The sequence below is a fragment of the Chiloscyllium punctatum genome, chromosome 15, assembly GCF_047496795.1.
Source record: "Chiloscyllium punctatum isolate Juve2018m chromosome 15, sChiPun1.3, whole genome shotgun sequence".
NCBI classification, from domain to species: Eukaryota; Metazoa; Chordata; class Chondrichthyes; order Orectolobiformes; family Hemiscylliidae; genus Chiloscyllium; species Chiloscyllium punctatum.
The window spans coordinates 97,317,557-97,330,129 of record NC_092753.1 but is presented as its reverse complement, the minus strand read 5'-3'; the positions used below and the strand labels follow the sequence as shown (position 1 = coordinate 97,330,129).

The following is a 12,573-nucleotide window of genomic DNA, read 5'->3' as shown; positions in this document are numbered from 1 at the left end:
GGGCATTGTGGATCAACCTACAGCACATGGACTGCAAGAGTTCAAGAAGGCAGCTCACCCCCACCTTCTCAAGGGGCAACTAAGGACGGGCAATAAATGCTGGGCCCAGCCAGTGACACATACATCCCATGCATGAATTTAAATGAACATAAAATACCCCAAAACAAAGAGACCTGACACAGAGCACCGGAATAGCACAATGTGAAATTATTCTCTCCTGTTTTCATTCAGCAACATTCCCTGCAGTCTCTGCACCTTCTTTACTGTTTACCCTCACTTTCAATTGGAAACAGATCCATAACTATTAGCTGCACACCCTCAGAGTGTCTGCAGGTCCTGATGGGAAGTCCTGACCATTTGGGGCTGTGGGGTGAGCCACTGGCTGGGTCGCATCACTCCAGCAGCAAGCTGAGACCCTGGCCCACTCACAGACCACCGCAACAAGCAGCAGTCCAGAAAGGAGCAGCAACCATGAATGATCTCTCTCCTCCTCACCCTCTCCAACCAAGGCTTTCCAGAACCAAAGTCACAATGGCCCAACTCAGCACAAAAGTAAATCAGAAACTAGGAACTTCTAACCTGGAGCATCAGTCATTCAATACAACATCTAACAAAGGCATTCCTTCTGTTGCTGATAGTGTCCCATTCCTGGAGGTTTCTAAACTTTGAGGAAGATCCTGTATTGTTTGAAACGAGGTGGTTGATTGAAGGGAGGCAGCGAGTTTCACCATTTGCAAGCTCTCTGGCTTGTACAAAGCATTCTGGGGTGGGTTGGCTTGCTTACTTGTCAGTGAGGGGAGAAGACCTCCTTTCTCCCCCATCATTCATCATGCTCTGTCTCTCAGGGAACTCAACACACTTCCCAGTTCGGGGGGAACTAATCAATGAGGTGATCTCTACAATGGTTGGGGAACTCTCTCTGACTGAGTACAATCGGCACCCCAGGCCACCCAGGTCACCAAGTGAAGCTACCCATTCTCTTGCCTGGCTGTGGTTGCATTCCTCAATTGTCCTTCCTTGAAAACAATGGCCAAGCTTTTGCCCGGACATTGGGTATTGGCACTCCGCTAAGCAGCTGGGCACCGTCTCCATCCCCTCACCTGCGTAGTTGCTGAGTCCCTTCCTCTTCTTCCTGCGCCAGTACAGCCAGATGCTGAAGCCCATCAGAATGACCCAGCACGCCCCGCCGATGCCCGCAATGAAGGCTGGTTGCTTCACCACGTCCGTGATCTGCTCCGTGATGCTGTTATTGCTCCCGGGTCCAGTCATGAAGATGTCATCACCACGGCCCCCTGCAGAGAGAAAACAACATCCCCGTTCCTTCACCAAAAACGAACATTTCCCCTTCCTTGACCAAACATTTCTCGTTGGGAATTTGTTTGAGGAAGCAACTGATTAGTGGTGTACCTTTAGATCAGAATGATGCTTTGATGTGCGCATATGGTGGGTTACAGACAAAAACCATGGGATGGTCTGATAACCGCAGTCACTCTCAAAACGCATGGCACTGAAAAGGCACAGCCAGTCAGGCAGCATCCGAGAGGCAGGACTGTTGATGTTTTGGGCGTAAACTCTTCATCAGGAATGCGGAGGGGTCCAAGGTGGCTGAGAGATGAATGGGAGGGATTGGGGGCTGGAAGAAGGTAACTGGAAATGCGATAGGTAGATGAAGGTGGGGGTGAAGGTGATAGGTTGGAGCAGAGGGTGGAGCGGATAGGTGGGAAGGAAGATGGACAGATGGGGCAGTTCAAGAGGGCGGTGCCGAGTTGGAAGGTTGGATTTGGGATAAAGTGGGGAGAGAGGAAATGAGGAAACTGGCGAAATCAACATTGATCCTGTGTGGTTGGAGGGTCCCGAGGCGGAAGATGAGATTTTCTTCCTCCAGGCGTCAGGTAGTTAGGGTTTGGCATTGGATTTCACTGATTTCCACATCTCCCCTCTTCCCACCTTATCCCAGATTGAACCCTCCAACTCAGCACCGCCTTTTTGACCTGTCCATCTTCCTTCCCACCAATCCGCTCCACCCTCCTCTCTGACTTATCACCATCACCCCCCACCTCCATCCACCTATCGCATTCCCAGTTACACTCCACCCAGCCCCACCCCCTTCCCATTTATCTCTCAGCCCCTTTGGGACCCCCCCAATATTCCTGGTGAAGAGCTTATGCTTGAAACATCGATTCTTCTGCTCCTCGGATGCTGCCTGACCTGTTGTGCTTTTCCAGCATCACACTCTGACCCTGATCTCCAGCATCTGCAGTCCTCACTTTCTCCTATCAGATACTCTGCCCAAGAACCTGGCTGGCATGATCTTTAGCTCCATGAGCTGGCTGAGAAACATCCCAAGGAATAGGATGGAAGGTGTCTCTGGCATTTATGCTGTTGAGAAACGTATCTGCCATGACTGAATGGCAGACTCAATGGACCGAATGGCCTAATTTCTGCTTCTACATCTTATGACCTCCTCACCTCAGCCTTCCCTTGTTGAAGTGGGTGAATTTAATGGGAGGATTTGCAGGCTCATTAAGAGTCTGACTGAAATGATGTCGGATTATGGCGTCAATTGAAAGTTTTTCACTGTATTTTATTGTATTTCACTGTAAAATACACGTGACAAAAATATCATTCATTTATTCAATTGAGCTCTGTCGGGTAGGATAGTGCTGTGAGATTCCAAAAACTATATAATACTTATTAGATTAGATTACCTACAGTGTGGAAACAGGCCCTTCAGCCCAACAAGTCCACACCAACCCTCTGAAGAGTAACCCACCCAGACCCATTCACCTACTCCCTACTAATGCACCTATCACTATGGGAAATTTAGCATGGCCAATTCACCTGACCCAAACATTTCTGAACTGTGGGAGGAAACCCACGCAGATACAGGGAGAATGTGCAAACTCCACACAGACAGTCGCCCGAGGCTGGAAGCAAACCCAGGTCCCTGGCGCTGCGAGGCAGTAGTGCTAACCACTGAGCCACTGTGCTGCCCTATTTTTGTATCCTTGAGATAGAATAGAAGGGGCAACCCAAACTCATTGACATGAATACTGGGGCCAATAATAAACACCAGTCCAAATCAGTGACACACGAGAGTCTAGGTTTGGAGAGTAACTGCGATATCCTGGGGAGGAGTTGGCATAATGGTTTCCTTAATCGATTATTCATCTAAAGACCCAGTGAATGGTCTGGGAACCCTGGTTCGAATCCCACTGGGACAGGTGGTGTTAGTTGAATTCAATGTAGATCTGGAATTAAGAGCAGAATGATGTTGATTGTTGTAAAATCACACCTGTCTTGCTAACGTTCTTTCGGGAAGGAACTGCTGATCATATCCTGGTGTGGCCTACGTTTGGTTCCGACAATGTCACTGACTCCTCACTGCCCCTCCGGCCAATTAGGAAAGGGCAAGTTTTTTTGAAAAGTTAAAAATGAGCTCACGGACCAGAGAGTTACAGGAGATTCAAGGCAAAGAGGGACAAGGCTGCAGAGGGATTGGAAAGCAATCATGAGAATTTTAAAATCAAGGTACAGGTGTGGGGAGGACCTGATGATGAGCAGACAGGAATTAATACAATATTACATTGTACAGTTCAGACCCAAGCAAGAAACAAAATGTCTGGGTAAACTTCAGATGACAATGACTGCATCGTGAGGCATGCCATAGGCTCAGTGGAGGGAGGAAGGAGAGAGAGAAGAAGGGAGAGAGAAAAGGAGGAAGACAGGAGAGACAGAGGGAGGGAGAGAGGGATGGGAGAGAGGGAGGAGAGAGGGAGAGAAAGAAGGAGGATGAAAGGGAGGGAGAGAGCCAAGGAGAGAGGGACTGGAGAGAAAGGGAAGGAGAGAGGGAGGGAGAAAGGGAAGGAGAGAGGGAGGGAGAAAGGGAGGCAGAGAGGGAGGAAGGGAGGGAGAACAGGTGGAAGAGAGGGAGACAGGGAATGAGGGTGAGCACTTACTGATGATGATGGGCTGTGGCTCACTCTTGACACCAACACCAGCACCGGTGCTAGCCGCAACCTGGACACGATACTGGACACCAGGCAGAAGGCCACCAATCACCACCGAGCGAATAGCAGCATCCACAGTCTTGTTGATGTGAAACCGGCTGGCATTGCCAAGACACCAAATCTAAAGGGAAGAGTGAGGGCAGCATGAAGAGAAATCATTGCAGGCAATTCTCTGGTTACACAGATCAGAATGGCGCCCAGGGAGAGCTGGGGGACAGGGCATTGGCAATGGAGGAGGATGCTGAGGTCAACTGGGTCCACGGCTACGGACATGGTCAGTAAGGGACAGTCCACCAATGGAACAATCACATACGGTGTCATTTCTGACTCCAAGCAGTAGGTTCAGCTCCATCAAACTAGAACCAGGGCACCCTGCTCAAACACCAGGGCACCCTGTTCAAACACCAGGGCATCCTGTTCAAACATCAGGGCACCCTGTTCAAACATCAGGGCATCCTGTTCAAACATCAGGGCACCCTGCTCAAACATCAGGGCACCCTGTTCAAACATCAGGGCACCCTGTTCAAACATCAGGGCACCCTGTTCAAACATCAGGGCATCCTGTTCAAACATCAGGGCACCCTGCTCAAACATCAGGGCACCCTGTTCAAACATCAGGGCACCCTGTTCAAACATCAGGGCATCCTGTTCAAACATCAGGGCATCCTGTTCAAACACCAGGGCACCCTGTTCAAACATCAGGGCACCCTGCTCAAACATCAGGGCACCCTGTTCAAACACCAGGGCACCCTGTTCAAACATCAGGGCATCCTGTTCAAACATCAGGGCACCCTGTTCAAACACCAGGGCACCCTGTTCAAACATCAGGGCATCCTGTTCAAACACCAGGGCATCCTGTTCAAACACCAGGGCATCCTGTTCAAACATCAGGGCATCCTGTTCAAACATCAGGGCATCCTGTTCAAACACCAGGGCACCCTGTTCAAACATCAGGGCACCCTGTTCAAACACCAGGGCATCCTGTTCAAACACCAGGGCACCCTGTTCAAACATCAGGGCATCCTGTTCAAACATCAGGGCATCCTGTTCAAACATCAGGGCATCCTGTTCAAACATCAGGGCACCCTGTTCAAACATCAGGGCATCCTGTTCAAACACCAGGGCACCCTGCTCAAACATCAGGGCATCCTGTTCAAACATCAGGGCATCCTGTTCAAACATCAGGGCACCCTGTTCAAACATCAGGGCACCCTGTTCAAACATCAGGGCATCCTGTTCAAACATCAGGGCATCCTGTTCAAACATCAGGGCACCCTGTTCAAACATCAGGGCACCCTGCTCAAACATCAGGGCACCCTGTTCAAACATCAGGGCACCCTGTTCAAACATCAGGGCATCCTGTTCAAACATCAGGGCACCCTGTTCAAACATCAGGGCACCCTGTTCAAACACCAGGGCACCCTGTTCAAACATCAGGGCACCCTGTTCAAACATCAGGGCACCCTGCTCAAACACCAGGGCACCCTGTTCAAACATCAGGGCACCCTGTTCAAACATCAGGGCACCCTGTTCAAACATCAGGGCACCCTGTTCAAAACATCAGGGCTCACCCATTTAAGACAATGACAGAGAGAAATCCTTTTCTCATAGATGTCGTGACGTTTTGAAACTTTCCCAAAAGGTGGTGTAGCTGAATCATTATGAATTTATGAGTAAGGTAAAGGCAGATAGATTCCACTGGGGCAAGAGGTTGGACGGGTCTCAGGAATGGACAGGAACATGCATTGATCAAATCAATCTGGATGCTTGTGAATGGCATGGTGAGGGTCAGAGTGGCCTACTATTGCTGTAAATGTGTCTGTTTGTCTGTAGATCCTAACTGGTTCACTCACTGAATGGTTACAGCACAGGAGCCCCTTCAGCCCGTCACGTCTGAACCAGATGCACTGCCCTGTCCCTTCCATCTCAGCCCAGCAATTTTGTTTTCCCTTCTGGTGCTTATCCAATTCTTTTCTAAGTCTAGCACCACCTCCTACCTTCTCCCTCAGACTCCCGATCCTGTGCAGGCTCCCTCACTCAGGATGGTTACTCACCTTATATTCCTGGATGATGCCATTCTGTTGTTCCATTGGTGGGGGGTCCCAAGAGACACTGATGCTGGTGCTGTTGTGGTTCCCAACCATCATCACAGTCACTGACTGAGGGGGGGCACTCGGAGCTACACAGGGACAGACACAGCAAACAGAAGGAAAATATTAATGCCATCAGTGGACCGTACAGCGTGATTACCAGCCGCAATCTCCCAACTCCCAACCCCCGTACCAACCAATTCCCTTCAATAACTGACACACAGAAGACATTCCATAACTCTCCCAGAAACACTTAAAGCTCGTTTCACACATTAAATGCTTTGATGGCCAGGTCATCCGCCACTACAAGGAGGAACCACGCTTCTGTTAGCTTCATGACTCGATTATTCCAACCCACTCCTGGCTCGTATAAAGAGAGGCCAGATAGGCTGGGAGGTTTTCCCTGGAGCATAGGATACTGAGGGGTGACCTTATAGAGGTCTGTAAAATCATTAGAGGCATAGATATGGTGGATAGCCAACAGCTTTTCCCCAGGGTATGGATGCCTAAAACTAAAGGTCATAGGTTTAAGGTGAGAGATACAAAAGGGTCCATAAGGGCAACTCTTTCACACAGAGGGTGGTGAGTGTCTGGAATGGGCTGCTCAGAGTGGTGGAAGCAAGTACAATTTTGTCATTTCAGAAACATTTGGACAGGTACATGGATGGAATAGATATAAAGGGATATGGACCAAACACAAGCAAGTGGGACTAGTTTAAATTGTGAAAACTGGGTGGCATGTTGGCCTGAAGGTCCTGTATCCATGCTGTAAACTGCTATGACTCTGACAGCAGAAGGGGTGAAAGGCAAATGATTCTCAGGACAAAGAGAGATGGTGGTGTTGAGGCTATGTCACTGAGCTAGTAATCTGGAGACCTCAGCTAACGCTCTCGGAAAATGCTTTTAAATCCTACTACAGCAGCCAGGCGAATTCAAGACTGATTAATCAATAAATCTGAACACAAAAACTCATCTCTGGAATAAAGCATTCATCAATGGTCATAAAAACCACTTGGTTTACTCATGTCCTTGAGGGAAGGAAGTCTGCCATCCTTACCTGGTCTGGCCTACATGTGACTCCAGACTCACAGCAATGTTTCTTAATCCCTCTGAAATGGCCAACACGCCACTTACTCCAAGGGCAGTCAGGGATAGGTAACAAAACAAAACCCACTAGAGAATAAAATAAAACTAAGACTTGAGACATCCAGCAAGTATACAATATCCTCCCAATGCCCAATCACAGAATCTCTATCGTGAGGCAACAGGCCCTTCAGCCCAACAAGTCCTGACCGACCCTCTGAAGAGTAACCCACCCAGACCCATTCCCCCTAACCTATTACTCTACATTTACCCCTGATTAATGTAACTAACCTACACATCCCTGAACATTATGGGCAATTTATCACAGCCGATTCACCTGACCTGCACATCTTTGGACTGTGGGAGGAAACCGGAGCACCCAGAGGAAACCCACGCAGACACGGGGAGAATGTGCAAACTTAACACAGACAGTCGCTCGAGGCTGGAATCGAACCTGGATCCCTGGTGTTGTGCGGCAGCAGTGCTAACCACTGAGCAACCGTCCCACCCAACACCAGAAGAAGAATGGGAAATAAATGTAAAAAGCTGAAAATGCTGAAATGAAAACAGGGAGACAGGAGAGGGTAGGTAGAGGGTCAAATTGTGGCAACAGTGTGAAATGTCCCAGTGAACAATAGTATTTGCTGCAGGTTTGATTCCAAACACTGTGCTGTGAAGTACTGTTAATGGCATTCTGTGGAACACGTCAATGAAAAATCAGATTGATTCCTGGCACACTGCACCTCAAGGGTATTCAGCAGGGTCACTTGTACTTTGTGATGGAGGAAGGGGCAGAAATGAAATGACTTAATTCTGTTGAGTTTTTTTGTTTGTTTCAGGACATTATGCCCTGCTTATTACGAGCTTTCAATGTTTTTGGGGCTATTTCAAACTGTTAGGTGGCACAGTCACTTGCATAGAATGGGAACAGAATGTTGCACATTGATGCTCACAGATTAAGTGAGAGGGTGAAACTGTGGCAGATGGAATTCAATGTGGGGAGAGGATGAGATCATTAACAATGGATCTAAGAAAGATCCCTAAATATTTCCTAAGTGGTCAACAGTTACAAACTGTGGTGGAGAAGAGTCATTCAGGCAGTGACATGGAGGCAGTGGCGTTAACACTAGACTATTAATCTGGAGACTCCAGGTAATGTTCTGTAGAACCCAGGTTCGAACCCTGCTCTAGCAAGTATTTCCAAATCAACATAAATTACAAGTTGAATGACATTGATTGTTGGAAAGACCCATCTGGCTCACTAATGTCCTTACCCGGCCTGATTGAGAGGACTGTGGCTGACTCTGAACAGACCTCTGGGTAATAAATGTCAGCCCAGGCAGTAATGGCCACATCTCACGCATGACTTTTTACTGTACAGGGATCTGGTAAGATCTAGTCAACAAGCACAAAAATAATTGAAACGTTTGAGAGGATGTTTGGCTTTGTCTGAAGGGAACTAGAAAACACTGAGATACTGCCCTTTGCTGGGAGATCACAGCTGGAAGACTGTGCTCAGTAGTTCAGGGATGAGATTCAGTGAGATAATTTCAAACCCAGTAATCTCTGGTCTGAGCCCATGCCAGTTCTCCAATCTTATGGTGTTTTAGGTCAGACAAGTTTGGACCATTTCAGAGTTTGGAGAGTATGGACAATATATTCCTCAAGCAAGGATCACAAATGGCATTTCACAGAATCCTTACTGTGTAGAAACAGGCCATTCGGCCCTCCAAGCCACACCAACCCTCCAAAAGGCATCCCAAGCTGTGCCACCCCCAATCCTATCCCTTTAACCCTGCATTTCCCATGGTTAATCCACCTAACCTGCACAATTTAGCATGTTCAATCCACTTAACCTGCAAATCCCCAGACACTATAGGGCAACTTCCCATGGCCAACCCACCTAATCAGCACATCTTTGGACTGTGGGAGGAAACCAGGGCACCCAAAGGAAACCCACGCAGACATGGGGAGAAAGTGCAAACTCCACACAGTCGCCTGAGGCTGGAATTGAACCTGGGTCCCTGGTGCTATGAGGCAGCGGTGCTAACCACTGAGCCACCGCGCTGCCTCAAAGTTCTGAAAGAAACAGACTGCTCATTAATGGCAGCTCATCACTACCTCCATCTCCAGAGCAGCGAGGGACAGGCAATAAATGGAGCCCAGATCCCCTTGAATAAATCAGTTTTGACAGGGCAATGCTGCAAGATAAGGCAGGAAATCCTTTGGAGTTGTTCCTAGTCCGTTACCATTGTTTGCCATGAAAATGTCAGAAACTCTCCTGAGCAATGCTAGGGGTCTCCCCAGCCTGACAGTTGGAGCAAAGGGAGGAGGAGATGGCAGTTTAAATGAATATCTGGTTCTCAGACAGCTGGATTTGAGACATCGTACCCTTAGGGAGGTGTCACTGCAGATTTCCCAGAATGATCCAAAGACATAAAGAGTCAAATTAGCAGGATAGTTCACAAAAACTAATCTTTCATTCCCTTGAGTGCCTCAGGTTAAGGAGAGATGTTGAAGGTGGATTGGAATTCAACTATTTGCCCTGGGAGAGGCAAGAAGAATCTCCTCTTCCAAAGGGGAGTAAACATCTGGAATGCTGGCTCTGGAACGTTGCCACCTCTGGAGGTAAATTGAATATTTCCGAACAGGGATCGATACATTTTTTTGTGAATAAAAGGGTATTAAGTGTTTCAGAACCAAGACAGATAGACAGAGGTCAAAAACAGAGCAGCTATAATCAAGTTAATCCGTCAATTAACTTCAGCCTTGAAAGCTCCAAATGTCTCCCAGTCCCCGTAACTTTCTGTAGTTAACAGCACAGAAAGAGGCCATTCATTCCAATTGGTCCAGGCAGGTGTATGTGCTCTTTTTGAGCTGACCGATACCCCAGCATGTAATCTTCTGATCCATTCTCATTTGTCTTTATCCAATTCCCCTTCACTGCAACAAAACTCTTCTGCACAATTACTCCTATAGTAGTGAGTTCCATATTCCTATCACACTCTTTTCAACTGAATTCCCCACTGGATTTGTTCGTGACTGGTGATAGCTATAGCCCAGATCTTATTCACATCCTTTCTGTCTATCGTGTCAAATCCCTTATAATTTTAAACAATTCTATTTTTCTGTTTTAGGGATCACAAAATTATTACAGCATGGAAGGTGGCCATTCAGTCTCTCGTGTCTATACTAGCTCTCCTAATGAGCAATTAACTGCATTTCGATTTTATTCATTCATGGGATGAGGGCTAGGCCAGTATTTATTGCCCAGAGGGCAGGTAACAGTCACATACATTGCTCTAGAGTTGTATGTAAGACAGACCAGGTAAGGTTGTCTGTTTTATAGAATTTAGAACAAAGAACATTACAGCGCAGTACAGGCCCTTTGGCCCTCGATGTTGTGGAACCAGTCTGAAACCCATCTATCCCACGTTATTCCATTTTCATCCATATGTTTAAACCAATGACCATTTCAATGCCCTTAAAGTTGGCGAGTCCACTACTGTCGCAGGCAGGCCATTCCATGCCCCACTACTCTCTGAGTAAAGAAACGACCTCTGATATCTGTCCTATATCTATCACCTCTCAGTTTAAAGCTATGTCCCCTCGTGCAAGCCATCACCATCTGAGGACAAAGGCTTTCACTGTCCACCCTATCTAGTCTTCTGACCACCTTGTATGCCTCCCTTAAGTCACCTCTCAACCTTCTTCTCTCTAACAAAAACAGCCTCAAGTCCCTCAGCCTTTCCTCGTAAGACCTTCCCCTCCATACCAGGCAACATCCTGGTAAATCTCCTCTGCACCCTTTCCAAAGCTTTCACATCCTTCCTATAATGTGGTGACCAGAACTGTACGCAATACTCCAAGTGCAACCGCACCGGAGTTTTGTACAGCTGCAGCATGACCTTGTGGCTCCGAATCTCAATCCCTCTATTAATAAAAGCTAATACACCGTATGCCTTCTTAACAACCCTATCAACCTGGGTGTCAACTTTGAGGAATCTATGTACCTGGACACCGAGATCTCTCTGCTCATCTTCACTACCAAGAATCTTACCGTTAGCCCAGTACTCTGCATTCCTGTTCCTCAATCCAGAGTGAATTGCCTCACACCCTTCCACAATAAACTCCATTTGCTACCTCTGAGCCCAGTTCTGAAGGTTCCCTGAACGGCATTAGTGAACCAGATGGGTTTCCCCAGACAATTGGCTATGGATTTATGGTCATCATAAGATCTTTAATGACTAATTGTTAGTGAATTTAAATTTCGCCTTCTGCCACAATAGGATTTGAACCCAGATCCCCAGAGCATTACCTTGTTCTCTGGATGAACAGTCTAGGGATAACACACTCCCTACTGTGATGCTCGAGGATATTTAAGAGTTGGCCATATCATTGTGAATCTATAGCCACATTTAGGCCAATTTTGGGTGAAATTTCCATCCCTAAAGCAGGTTACAAAATCAGATAGGCTTGCATAACAACCAACCCTAGTACCGTGGTCACCAAGACTGTCAATTCCAGACTGAATAACTGAATTTGAATGGCTAAGTTCTGAACCCCTGGTCCCCGTGCATTAGCCTGGGTCTCGGAATCAGTGGCAATACCACGAAGCCACTATCTGCCTGGAAAGTAGGCTGGTAGAAAAGACACCGAGAAAACTAGAGTGCCTGAGCCTGAGGAGTGACCCTATCGAGGTTTATAAAATCATATTGGGCACAGGTAGAGTAAATAGTCAAAGTCTTTTTTCCCAGGGATGGGGGAGGCCAGAAATAAAGGGCAATAAAAAAACCCACCATTTTGACTGGGACAACACATCTAACCTGGGACAAGCTAAGCAAAGACATGCCAGAGAATTCCTAGAGGCCTGGCACTCCAACCACAACTCCATAAACAAACACACAGATCTAGATGCCATCTATCAACCCCTCAGAAAACGAACAGGAAATGACATCACCACAAACCCCAGGAACCCCATCCAGGACAAACATATAAATGGAAAGCAGGAGACAACAGCTTTGCTTCACTTGGGAGTCGCCACTGATGATGTTACCTCGCCAGGTAATGAAACGTCTGGATATCAAACCTTCAGCTCAGTGAGCAAACCTACACCCTAAACCTCAACCTGAGCTACAAACCTTCACAAACCTTGCATAAAGGGCATATGTTTAGGGTGAGAGGGGAAAGATTTAAAAGGGACCTGAGGGGAAATTTTTTTCATGCAGAGGGTGGTGCGTGTATGGAATGAAATGCCAGAGAAAGTGGTGGAGGCTGGTACAATTATAACATTTAAAAGGCATCCAGATGGATATATGAACAGGATGGGTTTAGAGGGATATGGGCTGGGTGCTGGCAAATGGGGCTAGATTGGGTTGGGATATCTGGTC

The 12,573-nt window shown here is 47.4% G+C and overlaps 1 protein-coding gene across 8 annotated transcripts in view; it reads right to left on the bottom strand.

Annotated features, from left to right (window-relative positions):
• The window catches only part of robo2 (roundabout, axon guidance receptor, homolog 2 (Drosophila)), a 1,634,458-nt gene that overhangs the window by 124,714 nt on the left and 1,497,171 nt on the right, over nucleotides 1–12,573 (bottom strand). For all 8 annotated transcript variants that reach the window (XM_072585780.1, XM_072585785.1, XM_072585784.1 and 5 more), the window contains 3 exons: nucleotides 6,065–6,189; nucleotides 3,960–4,131; nucleotides 1,101–1,292 (listed from right to left, as the gene is read on the bottom strand). In XM_072585780.1, coding sequence (XP_072441881.1) covers nucleotides 1,101–1,292; nucleotides 3,960–4,131; nucleotides 6,065–6,189 — 489 coding nt within the window. The remainder of the gene's footprint in view (nucleotides 1–1,100; nucleotides 1,293–3,959; nucleotides 4,132–6,064; nucleotides 6,190–12,573) is intronic.